The following is a 21,737-nucleotide window of genomic DNA, read 5'->3' as shown; positions in this document are numbered from 1 at the left end:
AGTTTCTGTTTTGGAAATTGCTCAGGCATGGCCCGCGACTTTCGCGCTGGTTTTTGCAATGTTCGTTTTATTCGGTTTTCTTAGTTATGCAATAACTACCTACGGTTAATATGGTTATATTAACTGAATAATTGGGATGAATTGATTTAATATCGACATTGATTCGTGAATCGATGTTGCAGTTCATGAAGTGACATATTACTTTATGAATAGTTGTATGCTTTTCTATAAATATAGAAGGCATGTGTAAGTTATTTCTTACATGAGATGTACATGGAATATACATGCAATTTCTTAATTTTCTTTTGTTCTCTAGTACTTTACATAGAGAACTTGCAATCCTCGATTGTAAATTTCTGTTTCTTTTTCCAATTAAGTTTTCTCATGTTGTTCTAAGTTCATTGTGCTAGAAATTTAGTGTAATTCTTTGAATCTCAGAACAAATTTCCGATTTATATTCCGATTTAAAGTCGCATTTACAACAACTTGTCTATCTATTAGTTTTGTGTGATAAGTATTTCCTGTCGGTTAAATTGTAAAAATGATTATTAACATGACTCAAAAATTAAGAAACAATGAAGATTAAAGACATTTAAATAGTGCGGATGATCTTAAATTAGAGAAAACATGTGTAGATGAATATTAAAGAAAATAATGAGAATGTTTTCATAAAATAAATTGTAGTAAAAGCAAAAGAAAAAGAAAAAACGTAAAAATATTGTGACAATTAACTATATCAAAAGGACATAACAAGTAAATGGAATAATAAATAATCATCGAATTCCCTTTCATTTTTGAAAGGTACTTCTTTATCACACTCTTCATTTCTATGAATATATACTCACAAAGACAACTTTTTTGCAAATTAAAATGCATATTTTAGAATAAATAAGGTCAAACACCAAATTAGAGACAGTTAAATACATAAGTATGGTGTCAAAAATGCAAGTTTACTGATGATCACACTAATATTGTAAGAGAATATCATATTTATGGCTGCTTATTTCCTTTTATGACGCAGGAAACCAGTCAACTACGCCATAAATATAATATATTTAGATCAAATAAATTTCTAACATACACAAAACTATACTCCATTGTTGTAGTTGTGCATCGATCATATACTTCATTGAGACCAAATTCAGACCTGATAACAACTCATTGATATTCTGTACCTGTAGCTGATAATTTCGTGCACACTAGGAAAAGAAGTTCCACATATTCAGATATTCAGTTTCTGATACAATACTCAAATATAATTGTATGTGATTTGGGTGCACTACTATCTGGATTTTTTGATTCGGGTTCCACACTATTGATCTGAATATCATATCAAGAATCAAGATCACAGATTATTGAATCAGTACGCACACCTTAATATAGATATATTAGTCTAATTAGGATAATGATTATTTTCTAACGAAATACGTTTCCGATCCTTCCTTCTTATTGACAAAAGTACAAGTATCGGAAACTTTTTCAGTTTTGAACCAGTCAGTTTTTTCACTAATTAGCTGGCCTCTAATCCAATATTAGTTAGTAACATCCATTTTCATCTAATATTGCATCCTGGGAGCTGCTTCCTTCAGAACGTTCGACACAACAACGAGACCTCCACCGATTTTTCGAAGCAAATCCATGTGCTTATTACTCTTCCGGTGCGTATCCATTGCAGCTTCATCATAAGTTTCTTCATTGCATATCTTGCAGTGCCAAAACTTCACGAGTTCCTTTCCCGTCTCTTCACCACCATTCCCTAACTTATCAATTTCAATGCTTTCCGTACTGATGGTTTCTATCTCATTCTCCTCGCTATTGGCTATATCCCCCTTGATTCCAGCCTCCGCTATGTTCAACTTGTTGACTACTTCTTGCTCGTTCCTGAAACCTTCATCTCCTTCCAAGCACCTTTCCTCCATAGCCTTTGCGTCTTCACCTGAATTACAATCCCCATTATCAGCCTCTTGATGAAGCAACCCCGCCTTAGCCTTGTGTTTTTTTCCTTGCAGATGATCATTCAGATTATTTTCTGATGAAGCTGATACTTGACATACTGAACAATACCATTTCTTTGTGTCCTCGCTCTCTACCTCAGTTTCATTATTGACAAGAACAATTCCAAGTTTAGCTGCCTTTGCTTTGTGCTTCTTCCCTTGAAGATGACTTATTAGGAGTATCTCTGAAGTAACAGATACTGGACATAAAGAGCATTCCCATTTCTTAGTAACCGGGCTTTTTTCTCGCTCCAGAGTTTTATCATCCTCCACAGGCTGAACTCGGCTTTTCTCTTCCTTGACTGGCTGCACTCGGCTTTCCTCTTCCTCTATTGGCTGCACTTGGCATTTCTCTTCCTTCGCAGGCTGCACTTGGCTTTTCTCTTCCTCCGCAGGCTGCACTCGGCTTTTCCCTTCCTCCGTAGGCTGCACTTGGCCTTTCTCTTCCTCCGCAGGTAGCACTCGGCTTTTCTCTTCTTCCACAAGTAGCACTTGGCTTTTCTTTTCCTCCCTAGGAAGCAGGCATTTGTTGGTGGAGTAATTATTTATGCTAATCATGTTCACAGTTTCACTAGACTTGAACATTGTTTCCTTTGCTCTATGCTTTTTTCCATGGATATGAAGATTGTAACCTCCTGCTGATGCAGTAGAAACTTCACACAAGGAGCAATGCCATTTCTTATTCTGCGAGTCCTTGCTTACAAAAGCTTTCTCTTCCTCAGCTGAAGTTTCAGCTTTCCTTTTCATGCCAGAGATGCCTGAACTAGGCAGACCCTACAAAGCAAAGGTAAGAACCAAAAATTGTCAAAAATCTAATGAACTATTGCAATCAAATAGCTATAATGATAGGAAACCAACCAAGTAACCAACTAACAATATTGATTCAAATTGATTGAACATACATTTAACAATTTTTCCCACAAAAACTGAGATTCAATTTCAGCATTGCCATCAAAGTGATCTATATCGAATAATAACAATCTTATTTGACTGTATGCCATTGGAGCATACTCGTGTTAAGTCATTAGCTAATAACATGATGAAACCTCCAAAATCACTCAATCAAAAACACATTGATATTTTCTGAAACCACATACCTGTCTTGCATATAAAACTATGATCACAAACAGTTCAATTAGCTTTCTTCAGGCTCAAATTAAGAAGTGAGACCAAATAAGTTCTAGCCCCTAGGAATGTTTATCAGATCATATCTCAATGCATAAACTATTAACACACAAATACAAAGCTTTTATCTTGCAAATATCAGTCACAAAAATCCAAATTACATTCATAAATGTCTCACAGGTTACAGCTACTTGTACAGTTTTGTACCATGCAATTTACTTGGGATCCAATAACAAACATAAATGTAGAAAAGCAAAAGAGCAAGACTTGATCAATAACATAATTCCAAATCCAATGCCTCACATTTCACACTAACAATTGTCCAATGCCAACCTTCAACATGATCAATATTCAATATTAAGGTTTTGGTTAAAATCATCTCACCTGACCCAATACTTTCTCAAACATATTATTCTTTTGTGGGTCTTGATTAATTTGATCTAAATCATCAACTTGATCAACAGGGTGGCTAATCATTTTCAATTTCTCACCAAGATCATCATCTGAGCTTCCTACATTAGCAAATTTTACTGTAATAAAAAACCATCTTGAAAAGCCAGAAACCTAAGATTTATTAACAAAACAACAATCAATAGACGAAGTCTCGTGAAAACTCATACCCATTATTTGTTTCTCAGTCATTAGCTCCATTTTCAGTTCAGTCTCAAGACTCTCAGAAGCAACAATATTTTGTGTCATGTTTCTTTTCTCCATCTCAAAATCTAACTTTATTGCTTCCGATACTAGGTTTTTTCCAGCACCACCTTCATCTTTCACAGAAAATTCAGCTTAAAACGAGATAACATGTTACAAAACAGCATTTAAATAATTCCATAAAAAAGTAGGAGTTTTGGTTTTATGAAAGGAAAAAAGTAAACTGACCTTCCACTCGGAGATTTTGATCAGCAACAAATGTAGCAGGTGGACGAGTTGCTGAATTGGTGGTATCTTGTGGAATTATATCATCCATGAGAGTAAGAGAAACTTTTGTCATGTGGGTTTTGAAGAACTGATAGATAAAATCACAGAGAAAATGGGGAAGTTTAACAATAAAGAAGAAAAGAAAGAGAATTTCAGAGGACAGCCCCCCACTCAAGGAAATGCACTGCCTTCAAGTTGAACCAATTGTAAACGAAGGAATAAATAGTACTAGTCCGGTGGCCCCTTGATTTTGCTAGTTCCAATTTCAAGCTCCCCGTCTCGTTAATTTTTTTCATTTTCATTTAGACATTTTAACTTTTTTAATATTATTATTCACACAATTTAAATAATTTTATTATTTTTCAATATTTGTATAACATTTTGCAATATATAAAACAGGAAAATACATGACATGAGTGTTACAAATAAAATTAAAATTTAATTTGTGAGGATGGTATTTACTTCTATTATAATCAAATGTGTTATTTTATTTTTTTTTTAGTATATTCATATTAGATACTAATTTCTTTATTTAAAAACCTATATCTCTTTATTGTGTATAAACATTGGTTGCATTTCCATTCATTAATAATACAAAAAAACAAGCATTCAAAACTCCAAAATAGGTTTTACTTTTCTTCTTGGTATCAGAGTCATAAGTTCAGATTTGGAACCTAAAGGCCTCCTCATCGATTCTCATCATCTACCTATAGCTTACTTGTGATGGTAGACCCATCAAATAATTTTAACCAAACAAACTTAATGATCTCCACTGGAACAAATGGAACATATGTTCCAACTCTTCTAACGAATGAATCCTCCTTCATCACCTTGTGATACCTCAACACCAGCGGTTCGGGTGGTCAAAAAACTGACCTAAAACAATTACACCTAGTGATGTAAATAATACACATCGCAATTGATGGTCCAGGAAAACTCAATTATATCACAAGTTGTTTCTCCAACCACCACTAACCTGACATCTCTGCAATGGACCCAACATGATTCCACGATTATTTCATGGATCATAGAGGAGGATGACGTGACCTAGTCAACGAATTTCTTGATTATGCCCTACTCAAGATCTCTAGAAAGGGATGACCTTCATATCTTTGATTTCTGTTCAAAGGTCGCATCCCTCACCCAAAACAAAGACTCCATTGAAGTTTTTTATGGCAAGACCAATGTCCTATGGAAAGAGATTAATTGTTGAATGCCAAACTCAATAGTTTTGCAGAAGGCATCAAAACGCTCAACATATTTATCCAAAGAAACCGTGTCTACCAATTTCTCACTAGAATTAAGGATCCATTGGACAAAAAACATCGATATCTTCTCAATCAAGATTTTACCCACTGTGGATGTGGCCTATGCCATCAATCGATGTGAACTCGTGCAATGGGGTATCATGTCCGGCGAGTCATCATTGGGACCAAGTATCTCGAAAGTTGGTAGTATGTTAGCTATGCCAAACCAATATTTAAGCCCTCACTCCAATAAGATGGTGACGAAAAGACTCATCTGAATTACAGTCACTGTGTCAACACACCTAAAATGAGTGTTTCAAGTTCAACGGTTATCCAAAGTGGTGGGAAGACCTACAAAAGAGAAAGGTCACCACTAAGGATTCAGTTAACCGAACCAACGACAAGGCTAATCTTTTTGTTGCAGAACACTTCGGCAAGGAATCGCCACTAACAGATGGAGGTTGGTATCACTTAGGAAGGGGGGATGTTATCCGTGAGAGTGAGAGTAAATAGGAAGATAAAGGAGAAAGATTCATTGAGGGGAGGAGAAAATAAGGTTTTCTATTTTTCTTTTTTTTTTTTTGCGTTTGTATATGAAAGCTTCCACCTCCATCTAATAAAACCCTAAAAACCCTAACAGCCCTACCTAAGCCCAAAAAAGCCCAAAAATCGAACCCAACTCACGAAACAATCCAACCCAATATATATATATATATATATATATATATATATATATATATATATATATATATATATATATATATATATATATATATATATATATATATATATATATATATATATATATATATATATATATATATATATATATATATATATATATATATATATATATATATATATATATATATATATATATATATATATATATATATATATATATATATATATATATATCCCTGAGGAGGAGTAGGCCTATTATACAAACTAGAATCCTCTACTGAGATTTTTAATTGTAGGGTAACAGATCAGATACAATGACATTTGACCCTAAATACCTTTTGTTCATGGTACCCACAAATCGTACTCACATATAAACTACCAATGGGAGTGAGTTCATGTGGATAAGGTTGGCACTGTTTATATTTCATCTTCTTTTCATTTAAAGAATTACCTCTTGATTCCTAACTTTTCGCATAAACTGGTAACTATTGATCAATTGACTAAAGAGCTTAATTGTCATGTTCTCATGTCTTCTGAAGGATGTAATGTGCATGATGCCTTGGATTGAGATGATCATTAAATGTGGTACTGAATGAGAAGGCTTATATTATTTGGATAATGTGATTCAACAAGGTCATGCTATGCTAGCTAATGGGTCCACTAAACATCAATAATGGATGCGACGTTATCGTTTAGGTGATCATTCCTGAAGGTATTTAAAACATATTTTCCCTTCTTTACGCAATTTAAATGTGTCTTTGGATTGCGAAGCTTATGTCTTGGAAAAAAAGTCATAAACATTGTTATTATTCTAGTTTATTTTATGCTAATATGCCACATATGCTAGTTCACTCTGATGTTTGGGGTCATGCCCCATAACTTACTTTCCATGTTTTTTCTTATCATGTCTTGTTTCTAGAGTACTATACTCGCATGAGTTGGGTTTTAGTTTTTTAAACATAATTCTGAAATGTATGATGTTTTTGTTACTTTTTATATAATAATTCTCGCCCAATTTCATAAAAAAATTCAAATTTTACGATCTGATAATGGGTGGTATGTTAATCACAACATGAAATTTTTTTTATTGAACACTGCCTCATCCATCAAAATACTTGTTCTGATACTCCACAACAAAACATCATAACTGAATAAAAAATCATACCCTCCTTAAAATGACCAGGGCTTTTATGTTTGAATTCCATGTTCTCGTCCATTTTTTGTGCGAGGCTTTTGCTACAGCTACATATCAGACCAATAGTCTTCCCGTTAGACGCCTGCAATATAAGACCCCCCTGACACTATTGGATCCCATATGAATGCTCCTTCATCTCATTTGTTGCCACTTCATGTCTTTGGGCATCTCATTTGTTGCCATTTCATGTCTTTGGGCAATACTAGAATTCCATGTAACTCCTAATAATGTGCCTTAGCAAATGTCCAGTGTGGAGATGACTAGCAGATATGAGTTGCAACTAAGGAGTACAACAGGAATTCCACTTAAGATGTATGATCCAAAATTTGAAGCACAATGGTCAATGGTCTCGGTATCTCAGAATAATGGAAAAGCAATGAAATACTAAAGAGGTGCTCTAGAATTAAAAATGGAGAAAGTCAATGAAAGAAGAGATCTCAGTACTTCAAAAAAGTTCAACAAAGGAAAGAAAATAGAGTTGTTTTCTTAGAGACCATCTTAATCTCACTTCTTCCTTTGTAACTTTTAACATCACTATTATCTCGGGGAAAGCTCTCCCATTGACGGGACAAATATGCAATAACTGAATACAGTGGAATTACATAGATTTTTTTAAAAAATGAGCAGAAAAAAGAGACGGAAAGAACAACCACAACTTGGGGTTGGGGAAATCTACGATTTCCTAAACCTGGAATTCGGAAATAACATTCTTATAGCAAGAGCATCTGTACATCCTATCATAATACTCCATAGTTTGTTATATGTATTGAAGAAATATTACCAACACTTTGAGAGTTGAGGAATCATCTTTCATTTACATACAACCTGAAAAATCAACAAAGAGCTATTTCTGTATGTTTATCTGTGACAGATCACAGAACAGAATTTTAACTGTCTACACTAGCTTGATTCAGTCTCTTTTGGTTCTTGTTCAGAATCAGCTTCAGTAACTGGTGGCTCAGACTGTGATGATTCACCGGCTTTAGGTACAGAGGTATCCTGTTGTATTGGCTTCTTGAACCGAACCAGTATCATTGTCATGTTGTCACAGCCTTCACCACCAGCAGTGGAAGGGGCCAAACATCTGTCAAGCACTCTCTCGCACACTGCAGATAGTTTCGTCTCCTGCAATGTTCAGACATTGTGTCAACCAGATTCACTCGAACAATTCTTCATGAACAGCAAAGCTTAAAATTTGTGCAGAATCAAAAGCTAAACTTGAAATCTGGAAGTTAAATCAGATAAAATTAAATGTACTCAATTTTGCAGCAGTCATTGTGTACTTACAGTATTCAATTGTTCATGAACAAAATCAACAAGCTGCTGGCTTGACATGCAGTCCCTTTGTAAAAAACAATATAGTAATCAGTCCTCAAGTTTTATCATGATAAAAGTTGCAAGTGAGATCAGGAATAGATAACACTGCTTAAGAGGATATAATGATGCTAAAATATTATCAGTCAAATGATCATCAATTTACCAAGATTGAGCATATATTAAACTCCATCTGGTAATTTGGAGGCAAGATAGAGCATGCATTAGATCTCCATCTTTTATTTGAAGTGTATTAGGTTCTAAAAGATCTATTATAAGCTTTAATTTAAACATATTTTCTAAAAAACTTATACTATGATAAAATGAATTATATTCAAGTTAAGATTCACACTGCGATGTCTACTTCCACGACATAACGACCGTTAACATAATTCATTTTTATTCGTTATTTGCTCAAAATGACCTGATATATCCCAAAACTGACTATAATTCGCGTTTTTCGAATCATGTGATAACACTGGTAAATACTATATTATGACAATAGATAGAATATCCATTTAATCAGATATCCTCTTGATATGCCATGCAAGATTTGAAAGCAATGAAAAAATTAGACACAGGTGACAGGACCTAACATGGAAAATTCTGGGTTGAAGTGACCTTGGAAATTCTACTACAACATCATAACTAGAGGTAACTTGATGACTCGATATTTACCAGATCTTGTTATCGAAACCAAATTTGAGCCAACTTCACAATGAATTTAAAATTATGCAAAAGCAATGTAGACACATGATCCAATTGTGAACCGACACAAAATCGACCAGATAACTTGAATGAACACCTCTTATCATAACTAGGAAAACATGAGTTCACAACTAATCAGATATGGCCTAGCATGAGCTTTTTTCTGCTAACAGCAGCCCAGTCCATGATCAGATCTTTTGAGCAAGTTGAAACGTATTTTTGCAAGAGTAACTAAATAACAGCACAGCAGACAAGCACAAAAGATTAAAATGTCAAGCAAAGTTCATAGAATTCAACATTGGAAGGGAAGGCTTGAAGTGCTTACCATATACCATCACAAGCTAGAACAAGAAAATCATCATCATCACAAAGTTCAACCTATTTATAGAAAAAGAAAGAAACGGAAGGAAAGGATAAAATGGATTGTCAGAGGAAACAAGGTAGGACACAACAGTAAGGACTACGGATTAACAAAGACAACAACAAGATACCAACCGTGTTAATGTCTGGATTTGCTGTTACAATTTGCTTTTCAACAGGAAGAAATTTATTTTGCTTGAACTCCATATCACCTGTCCAAGACAAACGTGTATTAGGAAATACTCAGAATTTCTCTTTCAAAGATATAAATAACTTCTTAATAGGTCGAGTTTGCAGGAAAGCTACATTGAATCCACCAGCTCCAAGCTCAAGGGCCAAGTTGAGCTTTGCTTGAGTAAATATTCGCTTACATCCATAGTAGAGAGTTAATTTTTGATTTACAATTTCTTGTCACGGTTTATACTGTATTGATATTTGACAAAGTTGGGGAAACTTAAGGTTTCATGTTTATAATTAAAATCAATAAGGGAAGTTGTAATATACTAACTCTATCTTTATAAATCGGACAATTTCTCCAAAGAGCTCACATAAAAAAAAAGAAAATAAAAGCAAGTATTTTATGCCATTCATTTAAACAAATTCCAGTCAACATATCACCCCTACCCTCCAAAATTAAACTCAAAAAAAACACACAGAAAGAGAATAACAGAAACACAAATGAATCAGACCACAAAGCCAAATAACAAAAAAGGTTTTCAACTCAGTTGACCAGCATTACTAGAATTGTCTGTTAATGACGAAAACTAAAAGATGCTCTGGAGATTAATATTAGAACAAGATACTTGGCAGTTGTTTACAAAAATACCTGACAGACAAATATTTGACAAATAAAAAACGACAAAAACTTAAGAGCTTGGCTACCTATAGCTCTTGCAAGGTTCAGACTGCCATTCACTCGTCCAGCATGGATAAACCCACCAGCTCTTAAAATTCGCTCCCTCTCAGCTTCCAGTTCAGGTTTGTGATCTCTAGACAGATTATAAGCCTGTGAATGAAATAATGATTAAATCAAGAAAGAAAGGAGTTCTATGAAAAATAGCAAGCTGATAGATTGTTGAATTATCAACTTCTTCTCGGCTACCAGCTCAAGAAGCTGATATGTGAAATTTACCTGACCCTTTCTCGAAATCACACAACGAGAATCACCAGCATTGGCAACAAGAAGTTGGTTGTTTCTAAGAACAGCCACACAGGCAGTGCATCCAGAAGTGGGACCAGCAAAATCCGAATGAGGTCCCTGCTTAATGTATCAACTTAATCAATGCTAAAACAACAAAATAATAACATAGCAATTTGGAGCATATGGTTTAACTAGGTGATTTACTGTTGCATTTTACAATGAAACATCTCATTTCATAGACATTGTTTTGAGCACATCTAGGATGTTCCCTTTCATAAGTATTATGTTCTTTATATTGTCAAACTTCAATTTTTATTTTGAAACATCATCAAGGCATATAAAATCAGAAGGCCTAAACATTCCATTATCCCAATTCCCTCAATTGGCTCCCAAGCAGGATTTGGCGAGACAAAGTACGCCACCTTGCCCTTATAATAACAAAGAGGTTGTTTCCAATTGACCCTCGAGACCAAACATTAGCTATGTCTTCATATCAATAAGAAGTACACATGATTTAACGAGCCATTTTATTATAGTCCATTTAGGTAAAAGCGAATGTATGCATAAATAAAAATTGAAGAAGTATATGAAAAGAATAAAGAATCAACAATAAAATTCATAACTTCTATGACAAAAAGAAAGAGCTGCTAAACAAAGCTGAATGATCAGAATTGAGTTACAGGATTTTCAATGAACAACGATTCAAAGTGAAGAATTAAAATACCGGTGCTTCTTCAAGTCCAAAGCTATCATAAAATCAATAATCAAATTCAAGTGAAACAAACAAGAATTGAATTCCATATTATCATAATTTGATTTTAATTTAAATTGTCACAATATGAGAAAGGCAAAGGGAAGAAATACAACAACAACATTCCATTACTCCATTATCATTAAGTGGATTCCATCAACAGTGGGGTTAGGATAGTCGGATGTAGGCAACCTTACCCTTGTCAATAATAAAATTAACAAAAAGGTTATTTCGATTAACCCTTGATAGCAAACGTCATGTGAAACTTCACATAAATAAGAACTGCACATGATTTAATGGAATACAAATGAAAGAACTTGAGCAGACACAAAATTATATATACGACATACAAACACTAAAAAATGTTTTATTAATATCATAACGTATAGTAGTTGTGTAATAATAGTACCCACATCCTCAAAGGCCCAATCATCATCATGCTCATTGCCATCACCACTCCTTGGAGACCATATTAGCCCCTCTATCATTCCAGTAAATTTGTTTATTTTATCACCCAAAACAGCTAACTCTCTCCATCCTCTTTGCCCACGCATCATTTCATCCATCCTGCAATGATTCAACAATTATCATCAAAACACCAGAACAAAAGAGTAATACGACTAGAGCAATAGAGAAAAATGGTATTTTTCATAAATATATAAATCATAGTAGAGTAGGCTAGTGCAATAAATACTCTCTAGTAGATGTAAGGCTAGATAAAAGTTTGATCATTATATGTATTTCTCCTCTCAACAAATTAGTATCAGTAAGTAATTAAAGTAAAAGCCAAGATAAAAGTAAAGGTTACTGGTAGGAAGCTTGTTATAAACAAAAGAGCTGGAAAAAGGCACAAGCTTCAGAAAAAGATTGCCATCCTTTTAATCCACCAATGTTGAACCCATTAGCCTCTCACCATCAAAAGTCCACATTATTAAGTCATACTATTCTAAATATTAATATGTTGGAGTGCAAGATATAAGATGGAGCACTAAGCAATGATGTCTAGATATATGTTTTTCTATATTGCGTTATTGGCACATTACCCAATTTGCTTTTACAATCATTTCTTGAATGAAACAAAGTTATTGATCTCAGACATACATCTATAAAGTTATGGATGCCAAACATCGAATAAAACAAAGGCATATAAGGTTTGACTTTCACATAACTTCTGGGTCATTTAGATATATGCAGGCCATCTAGGCCCAAAAGCCTATGACCCAACAATTGAAAAGGCAAAAAGTCATATTTAATTCCAACGTAAATATATTCTCACCTAAAGAAAGCTTTTTGCAGAGCTGTTGATAAGTCACCACCAGAGTATGCTTCACTCTTAAGTACTTGTTGATGAAGGTATTTTGCACAAAACTTGGCCACTACTTTACCTACGAAAACAAAGCATTGGCAACATACAAAAACACATTTATCAACATCTGGCAAGGGCGTTACGTGTTCAACCACTCCTTGTCATATACTGAGTTTTAAAAAGCGCGAGGTGCACTAAGGCACAAAAGGTCCTTAGAGCCAAGACGCAAAGTGTAGGTCGAAGTGAGCTTTATGTAGGCGAGACACACTTTTTCGCTAAAGATTACATTCAATTTAAAAACATATATAATACTTTAAGAAGATATTCCTATATTAGTATCAATAAGCTTCAAAATATTCATTATCCTTACGGTAAACACCACTTTAGCACAAAATTATTAGAATGAGAATATGAAAAAAAACCTAAAGTTATTTCCTTCTTCACATGCCTTTTGTTATTTTTTAAAAAAGCAACGATTATTCGAACTTATTTTATTTCTTTTTCGATCATACAAGCATAAGTTAATAGCTCAGCTCCACAAGGAAGCACCAGGCACACAAGGCGTGAAACGCATCAAGGCGCACGCCTCTTTTAGTGGGCTTTGCGTCATCTAGCTGAGACGTTTTCATCCAAGTCTGAGCTCGACGCACATAAGACACAAAGCGCGGCACGCTTTTTAAATAAAGTTCATATACTAATGAATATCTTACGGGAAAAGTGTGAGAAGAGAAATGAATCAATGTTGTATTCTTGTTAATAAAGCAATTAGCTAATAGAAGTCTAATATCCACTACATCATCAAGTATAGAAGCTAGCAAAGCAAATTCCTAACGTAGGTTGACACTAAATGGGTGTAAAAATGTCAAGCCTTACAAAACAGAGTTGTTGAAATTAGATCACTAAAGAACATGGGTGGCGATCCAATTTACAAAGTTAATCAGTTCTACAAGCATTACTTCCAGAAACGCATAGGAGATATTTTCTTTTTTCCTTTGAACAATTAATGTTTGATCATTAATGAGAACAGGAATTTTACATAGATATAGCTTAAAAATCCGACCACCATTGCATAGCCTAAAGGAAATCTTATAAAGCATCAGTATCACCATGTACCAACATACTTGAAATGTTTGCACATGAGATTCTTTATATGCAAAAAGTAACCAACAAGGACACCACAAACAAAGTATAGGTAAAATATACACAATAACATAACAACAACTTTACATCAACAAGGGATGTGAAAATCACTTTAAAAGATCAATTCAACCAAGAAAACTGTAACTGTCCAAAAAATCTGTGTTGATATCATGAAACCATAAAAACGCATTCCATATTCCTTGCTTGAGACATCACTTTTGCTACATGATCTATCACCAAACGGTACTCCTACTGGTGAGGTTTTTTTTAGCAAACTCAAAACAGAGGATTAAATTTAACAACAGTGAGCATAGATGTGGTAGGGGCGAAATCTATTCTTCACCCAAGCCTAAAGCCATATAAAGCACACTTCATATCAATAACAACAATAAATTGTTGCACCCTTACTAAAAAGCTAACAAAGCATTCAAAAGGCCTAGTCCTCTTACGGGGTGTTTGTTTAAAGATAATGAGAATTGAGAAACTTTTAACATGAGATTTGACTAGCAAGACTATCACAAGACAATCTCTACCAAGTTATTGAAAGAAACAAGCCTTCCTTTTCCTCTTCTTTAGATCTAGATATCTATTTTAGCATTAGTGTCAGATCCTTGTAATGCTTCTAAAACTACAGCTAAAAGAAATGATTCATACACGGATTGAAACTAATAGAAAAAGAATCAAATAGATGGTTCATAATGCTGAAATTCAATAGTGGCTTTAGAAGTGTATAGATGAAAACTGAACAAAAAGGACTCAAAAAATGAATTTACTAGAATTAAGAATACACAAGCATGTAGCAATAAAAAGCATGCATCAACAAACAGGTTAATCCACATTAGTAAAAATATAAAGACATTGATCAAACAACTTAAGCATACAATCTATCAAAATCTTAGTGAGAATTCATAATGCTCTTGCATTTCACACACACACAAAAAAATTAGAAGGAAAAATAGCACAAGAATGTTTTTGTTGGTATCAACAATCAAAATTGGCTCGTCTCATTCAAATGATGTCAAGGTCGATAAAACTCATATATGTCAATATAAAAAAGTTTGTTTCTTAAAAAGGTTAACTTTCCACTTCTTACCTCCATGACCATCATAGACGCCAAAGAAAGAAGTTGAAGCATCCAGATCAGGGAAGGCAGCATGCTAGAAAAACAAATTACAATCTATGTCAAAAATACTGAGTTAAAAAATAACAAGCGATTTAAAGGATCCAGAGGTAGGTTGTTGAATCTTTTATATTATCCATATTCCATACGCAAACCTTTATAACAACGAAATAACCAACATATCTTGCCTTATGATAGGAAAGTTCACCCGTTAAACTAGACCAAATTTCTAACTTAAAGGATGCTAAGCAAATAAAGATGAAAAGAATAGACAAAAACTGAGCCAATAAGGTAACACATATAAACAATGCAAGAAAAACAAGAACACAAGTGTTTAATAGGTACTTAAAAGTACTCTCCCTTGAATCCAAATTTTTTTAATGATAATTCAACAATTACATTAAGATTACACATACTCAAACTTACTCACTATAGTTTATTTGAACCCACAAAGTGTTTGGTCACAAATACAAATATTTTGTTCTCTCACAAGTTTCAACAATATAAACAAAGATGCTTGCACCCTCCCATATGCACCAAGATTGGGTCCCTCAGACTCACAATCTTGCACTGAATCACTCTCAACTTTGGAGATAGTCTGTAAAATGCGGAAACACACACACTCCTCACCAGTATATACCCAAGAAAGCACTTCTTGATTCTCAGGCCAGCCTCGTGGTCTCCCTCTTCAGGCTTCACTCACCTTTGGGTTGAATCCACGACCTTTCTCTAAGCTTCACTCACTCTTGTGGAAAGGTTACGCACTAGATTATCCCTCAATCTAGTTTTCAGAGATGTTTTCTCACTCAATGCGTTTTGACTGGTTGAACAAACACACACAATCACACAAGGAAAAGGAAAAGGAAGAATTTCAGTACTTGAACGTGAATTTGAGAAATGAAACTGAATTAATCAATATTGGATGCATTTACACGAGGCCTAGAGTCCTATTTATAGAGTTCTATACTCTAACGGCTAAAAACAACCACGTGCAGAACATGTGCACACTTAAAAACATAACAAACAACAAAAATACTCTACAAAGCCTTCAGACTAAAACTGGCGACTGGGTGACCTTGGGCTCACTTTTTGAATGACTTCCCATGCTTGGAAATGGACACTTAGAGTCTTGATGGAAAGATCCTTGTATGAAGATTCCATTTCTACTGTAGCTCAGGTCCTGGGTGCACAGTTTTGGTCTCCACGTGTCGTGTAAGGTGGCCTGGTCGCAAGTTGTGCTGCTGTTCTGATCAGGATCAGCAACTGGGTTCCCTTGTGCTTGTGTTCTAGGCGATTGTGTGCACTACCAGCCTGGCTCTTGGACCTTTATGGCTAGGCCTATGTATAGTGATGACGTCCCCATGATTGGTTAGGCCCAGATGTCCATGGTCAACGCTTGGGTCATGCTGCAAGGTGGGCTGGTCAGCGGGTGTTCTGTGTGGTCTGAATTCTGACAGTTCATCTTGCAACTGAGTGACCTTCAACCTCTCTTCTTGGTGTCTTCCTGTGATTGTTAGGATGAGTTTAGGGTCTTGATAGAAAGGTTCATGTAGTGAGATTCCATTTCTATCTTCCATGTCTTCCAAGTTACAAAGGTTAGTTCTGGACATTCCTTGCAAGGTCACCTGGTCGAAGGTTTTCAAGGCTGTCTGTTTGCCTTGTTTCTGTTCTTGGTTGTTCTGTTCTTTGCTGTAGCTATACTATTTTGGTACACATTGATCTGTTATTGCACTTGTCAAAATGTCATGCATTCTTAGAAAACTGCACCATGTCAAATATGGTGCACCATACACTTCTTATGAACTTCAAAATCTAATTTAATAAGCCTAAGACGTCAAAGATGTCATACAAAAAAAAAATCTCTAAAAGCTTTAACACGTGAAAACACAAAAACCAAGGTTTTGACATGCTTTAGAACAAGCGCATCCCCAGCTTGTTCGAGCAAAGCATGTTCCAGTCTAGAACATGTTGTGTTATGCTCTTATTTTACTTGATCGATTAACTCATGTTTCTTCACAGTTTTGCATTTCATTGCTTCAAATTCTTGGCATATATGGTTCACTCGTTCATCAACACCCTCACAAATGCAAGACATTGCTTGGCCCATTAAATGCTCAAACACCTTATCATCAATGGATCATTTGGTTCTTGACTCGGCAAGATTACATGACAAAATGTTGAACACCAATTTACGAAGTTTATTCCTAAATTTCATCCATGTGACACACCAAGGCTGCCGGGGTTGCAGTTCTAAAGTTGTTGAGCCTCAATGTAGCCTTATTGAGATGAGTTGCACTTGTTAAATTAAGTTTGGATGGAAAAAATAGAGGAAAAGGAAGGGAAAGGAAATAAAGGGATGAAATTTCCCTCACTTGAATGCCAAAAGGAGAAAGGATGGAAATAGAGGAAAAGGAATTAGAAGGGAGCACTTTGTTACATTTTAGAAAAAATAAATCCTTTCAACATTACTAAAGTTTGGAAGAAAGACACATAAATCTTCTCGTCCCTTCACTCCTCTTCCCTCCCCTTCCCCTCTAAAATGTTATCCAAACACACTATAAGAACATCTTTAAAAGATCAAAAGATTGAGCACAACTAATACAACCACTATGTTGTCGTGTTGGTACCCCACTAACAATTGGCCTTCAATGCATAAATAAGCCTCAAGCAAACTTTCTCAAATAATATTCACAAGTTGACCCATATATGTTAGATTTATAGTAAATGCAAGAAATACAGCGATAAAAGAAGCATTTGTAATGTTGTATACGGATTAAAATTGGTACATTGTCGTTGACAAGCATAAGTGGTAGAATTCACCCCACATAAAAGCTGAGTGAATTTTTCTAGTTTTTATGTGATTGGTAATATGGAATATTATCTTTTATATTATGCCCATTGTCGATAAAACCGAGGATTTATAGTTCTTTAGTTGATGAAAATGTTTGAATCCAATGGGTTAAGAGAACCCTAGGCGGAGACTAGGCTATTTGTAACTAAACCATGTGAACAATTTGTTGAGTTTTGTTCATTTCATTTCTGCATAAATTTTATTTTATTTTCTATACCTATATAATCTATTGGTGAAAGTTGCTTCAAAAGAGCTTTCAAACCTTTGAAACAATTTTCAACAGAAAAAATAGAGCAAACTCTCTATTCCCCCTCTAGAGAGCTTTCGATATATTGAACTTTCAATATTTATTTAAAGTTGTATATGATATTTAAAATCAAGGATCAATCGGAAACAACTTGTTCGCTATTATAAAGATATAGTTGCATCCACCATTAAAACCTAGTTGCTGGTGTATTAGCTTTCATCATTAAAGAACTAAACTCACAATAAAAGTCAACCATTTCTTGTCCACTCAATAATTCATCAAATACCACTGACATATTCCATTAAATAAACTCCTGCTAAGCTATAAAGAACTCCTTTAACAAGAAAGATAATTCACACCAACATCAACAACTCGTCATAAAATGATTCAAAAACATAAAATACTCACAGCATCTTCCATTGTCGTACGCCAACCTTGCATTGAAGACAATCCATATTGAACCCTGCTGTTTTCACCATCCTCTGAGAATTTCTCCGTTTTAGGCGTGCTAAGGTAGGCGCCCATTTTTTTCTGCAAAATCAATCAAACTCTTAAACTTTTGTAACAAAAAATCCCAAAGCCATCACCGAATCAATCAAGCTCTCACTATAATGAGCAAATAGTGTGCTCTAAAAGTACCCAATTAAAAAAATGTTTATCCCACCAAAGTTGCAACTTGCAAGTATCAATATTAACAGACCTAAATTCAACCAATTGCCAAATGTCCACATCAAGAGAACGTAATCATTCTCTCATCCAGTTTCACCACCAAATAGCTACAATCTTCAAGAAAGAGCAATATAACAAAAACTAACCCACTAGAAAAAAAATCCTATAATTGGATTAATTATTTATATAAAAACCCAGATCACATAACACAATTATACACTGATCTAATAGCACAGAACGCCCATTTGAGCAAATTAGCAAATGAGTTTGTATCAGAAAAAAATTGCAGTAATTAGAACAAACTATTGAACTACAAAATCTAAAAGATACCCAGTTGATTAAAACTTAAAAGATTGATATAAAGGTAAAAAAAAATGGAAATTGAAAAGTGAAATTATGGATTTAGTCAAGTAAATTGATTACCTGATTGGCTGTCCCAGAAATCTTGATAAAAGTCCCCTATCCCGCACAATTGAAAGAAGAAGGCCAAGAAGTTAGAGGGAGAAAGTGTTGGAGATTATAATTGGAGTTGTACCATTTTTATATCTTCTGCCTAATTATTATAGGATAGGATCATAGGAGTAATAATAATTAATTGAAAAAAAAAGTAAAAAGTTGATAATAAAGAAAGATCAAGTAAGTTCACAAATTGTGTTATGAAAAATGAGAAGTTGATAAGAGAATTGAGATGAGCGGAATGATTAGGGTGAAAGAGTTAGGAACCACTGAGAAATGTACTCCTCTGATTTATTATTTAATCTAACAGGCAAGAATTGAGATTATTTTTGATACAAAAATAAGCAGGAATTTACAATTTTATTTTCACAAAAACTTGCCAGAGATGGTCTCATGTTCAGATTCTTCATATGAACCGTTAGCAAAAATTGAAAATAAAAAATTTTCTAATTTTTGGATTGTAGAATATAGAATTTTAGTTTTGAAGATATGAATATTAATTTTGACTTTAAAGATACAATTTCAACTTAAAATAAATTTCGCATAGATCAATCAATTATAATAAAAAAATTTCAATTTTAACTTAAAAGGTGATCAATTTTGCCACTGATTAATATCTACTTATAAGTTTATAACACTAAATTAATCAATTATCTTAAAGTCTTTCATTTTCAATGTTAAACTAAAGTGATCAGTTATATATAATGTGATCAATTAAATGATCAACTATAACTTTTAAAAGAAAATAAAAAATTTCAATTTTGATTTAAAAGTGATCAATTTTGACATTAAAGAGATCAATTTTTACTTGCAAGTTTACAACTTTAAATGAATCAAATTTTTTAAAGAAATGATCAATTCAGACTTTAAAGTGATCAGTTATAAGTAAAAAAAATCAATTTTGACCTTAAAAATATTAATTATGACCTTAAATCAATCAACTACAGATTACGTATTTAGAAAATCTATATTTGGACCGATTGGGCTTATGTTCTCATATTGAGACGCTCACTCACAATATTGGCTTTTTGATTTTTTAATACTTGAATGGTAGAATGGTTTTACTTAAACTTATTTAAAAAATATATTTAACACTATGTTCAGATAAAAAATAATTCTCATGATGTTGTAGAATAGCACACATTGTTTTTAAATATTATTTGGTCTTAGTCTTAAAATTTTAGCTATATGTATGCTTCTATTCGTTTGTCTATCCACAACTTAAGTCCTTAATATCTTTAGTTATGCATAATTAAAAATTTTAAAAAGTTAATATTAATAAAGTTCACATTATGACGAATCAAATAAGATTCAATATATTTTATTTTATAGATTGAGAATAAATACAAATTAAGGTAAATTCGTGAACAATACTCTTTCGGGTGAATCATAGTACAATTTGTATTATGTGGGGAAAGAGTAATGCCTATTTTATGTCCCCTGTCCAAGCAAAGGGTCGCTCAATCCAGCTTCTTGAGGTTGAATGTCGTTGAAAATTTTCGAATAACACTATGAAACAAACAAAAATTACTAATCTGGGGCGACACCCAAAAAAGCCCCTCTAATATTTAAGAGAAATGGAGGAAGAACATAAATATGAAACTAGAATTGGTTAGAAAGAAATTTGAAAAGCTTACTTTATTAGGATGTTTGTAACTATCTATAGTTGTTGGCTCTATATTGATACTAAACCGACCAACTTTCAAACTGATAATAGATGAAACTAACTAACATTTCATGTAAATGAAATGGAGCTTAATTAATTTATTGACTATCTTTAACTTGAGTTTGATCAAGTCATAGACTTTTTTTGACTAAATAATGAGGCCCAATCAGTATTGGGACCTTAGACCCAAAACATGAGCCCTACACACATAGGAAGTTGATGTTAAAAGATAATCAATGGGATATGTATGCCAAATCTCAATGATAATTGACTTTCAAATAACTTTTAAATAAATATACCAACCTAATTCTAGCTTATATATGGTTTTTAGTTTTTTGGCTTTTTAGGGGATAAAAAAGATAACTTCCTAAGCTAATGATCATTAAGGAATTAGAGGATATATGAATTTAAGAATTTTATTGGACCAATAAGGCATAAGAAATCAACTGTGAAGGGTGAATAAAAATTGTATTTTTTGAACTTAGTTTTATTCTTATTTTTTCAAAGATGAGAATAAAATAAATTAAAGGAAATAAAAAAATAGACGGTGCTGATAAAGGAATGACAATCATGCAGTGAGAAAAGGGAATGGGATGGGGTGGCTTTCTTTTAATTTTTTTTCTTTTACTTCTAATTTTTAGTATTTTAATTTTTTAAGTTTATTTTTCCTTGGTTAAGTGATCCAAAATTTAAATAAAAGGAAATCGAGCAGCAACATTGTTGGTTAAATGATCCAAAGTTGAATATAATCCAAAGTAAAATTATATCATTGAAAAGGGGTAGGCTTAATTTGTGAAAGTTCTTCCCTTCAATCTCTAGAGTAAGGGTAAATTCCTCCCTAA

The 21,737-nt window shown here is 33.7% G+C and overlaps 2 protein-coding genes across 4 annotated transcripts; both read right to left on the bottom strand.

Annotated features, from left to right (window-relative positions):
- Positions 1–1,200: 1,200 nt before the first annotated feature.
- Positions 1,201–4,240, bottom strand: LOC130801169 (UBP1-associated proteins 1C-like). Of its 3 annotated transcripts, none has more exons than XM_057664950.1 (4): positions 4,002–4,240; positions 3,740–3,907; positions 3,504–3,631; positions 1,201–2,768 (listed from the first exon to the last, which is right to left on the bottom strand). In XM_057664950.1, exons 1-4 carry the CDS (start codon positions 4,111–4,113, stop codon positions 1,557–1,559), a joined length of 1,620 nt encoding a protein of 539 aa, XP_057520933.1. In that variant the 5' UTR covers positions 4,114–4,240; the 3' UTR covers positions 1,201–1,556. The 3 variants fall into 3 exon arrangements, with proteins under 3 accessions (XP_057520933.1, XP_057520934.1, XP_057520935.1); XM_057664951.1 differs by having other exon boundaries at positions 3,740–3,889; XM_057664952.1 differs by having other exon boundaries at positions 3,740–3,883.
- Positions 4,241–7,860: 3,620 nt separating this feature from the next.
- LOC130801168 (probable protein phosphatase 2C 60) lies at positions 7,861–19,632 on the bottom strand. The gene is made up of 11 exons (XM_057664949.1): positions 19,197–19,632; positions 18,513–18,635; positions 14,980–15,043; positions 12,717–12,825; positions 11,854–12,007; positions 10,681–10,806; positions 10,431–10,554; positions 9,684–9,760; positions 9,514–9,566; positions 8,454–8,508; positions 7,861–8,291 (listed from the first exon to the last, which is right to left on the bottom strand). Exons 2-11 carry the CDS (start codon positions 18,627–18,629, stop codon positions 8,067–8,069), a joined length of 1,104 nt encoding a protein of 367 aa, XP_057520932.1. The 5' UTR covers positions 18,630–18,635; positions 19,197–19,632; the 3' UTR covers positions 7,861–8,066.
- Positions 19,633–21,737: the final 2,105 nt, after the last annotated feature.

This window comes from Amaranthus tricolor, chromosome 15 (genome assembly GCF_026212465.1).
Source record: "Amaranthus tricolor cultivar Red isolate AtriRed21 chromosome 15, ASM2621246v1, whole genome shotgun sequence".
NCBI lineage: Eukaryota > Viridiplantae > Streptophyta > Magnoliopsida > Caryophyllales > Amaranthaceae > Amaranthus > Amaranthus tricolor.
The sequence above is the reverse complement of the archived record's forward strand: the minus strand, read 5'-3'. Positions and strand labels throughout refer to the sequence as shown.

What these genes read in the sequence shown, in the direction of transcription:
- LOC130801168 (XM_057664949.1), bottom strand. Translation starts at nt 18,629, where the DNA reads ATGGGCGCCTACCTTAGCACGCCTAAAACGGAGAAATTCTCAGAGGAT. An exon ending in CTAGCTTGTGATGGTATATG is followed by an intron (nt 8,509 to 9,513) that starts GTAAGCACTTCA and finishes TTTTTTACAAAG; the next exon opens with GGACTGCATGTCAAGCCAGC. An exon ending in TTCATGAACAATTGAATACT is followed by an intron (nt 8,292 to 8,453) that starts GTAAGTACACAA and finishes TGAACATTGCAG; the next exon opens with GAGACGAAACTATCTGCAGT.
- LOC130801169 (XM_057664950.1), bottom strand. Translation starts at nt 4,113, where the DNA reads ATGACAAAAGTTTCTCTTACTCTCATGGATGATATAATTCCACAAGAT. An exon ending in TCAAAATCTCCGAGTGGAAG is followed by an intron (nt 3,908 to 4,001) that starts GTCAGTTTACTT and finishes TCTCGTTTTAAG; the next exon opens with CTGAATTTTCTGTGAAAGAT. An exon ending in TTGAGAAAGTATTGGGTCAG is followed by an intron (nt 2,769 to 3,503) that starts GTGAGATGATTT and finishes TTTGCTTTGTAG; the next exon opens with GGTCTGCCTAGTTCAGGCAT.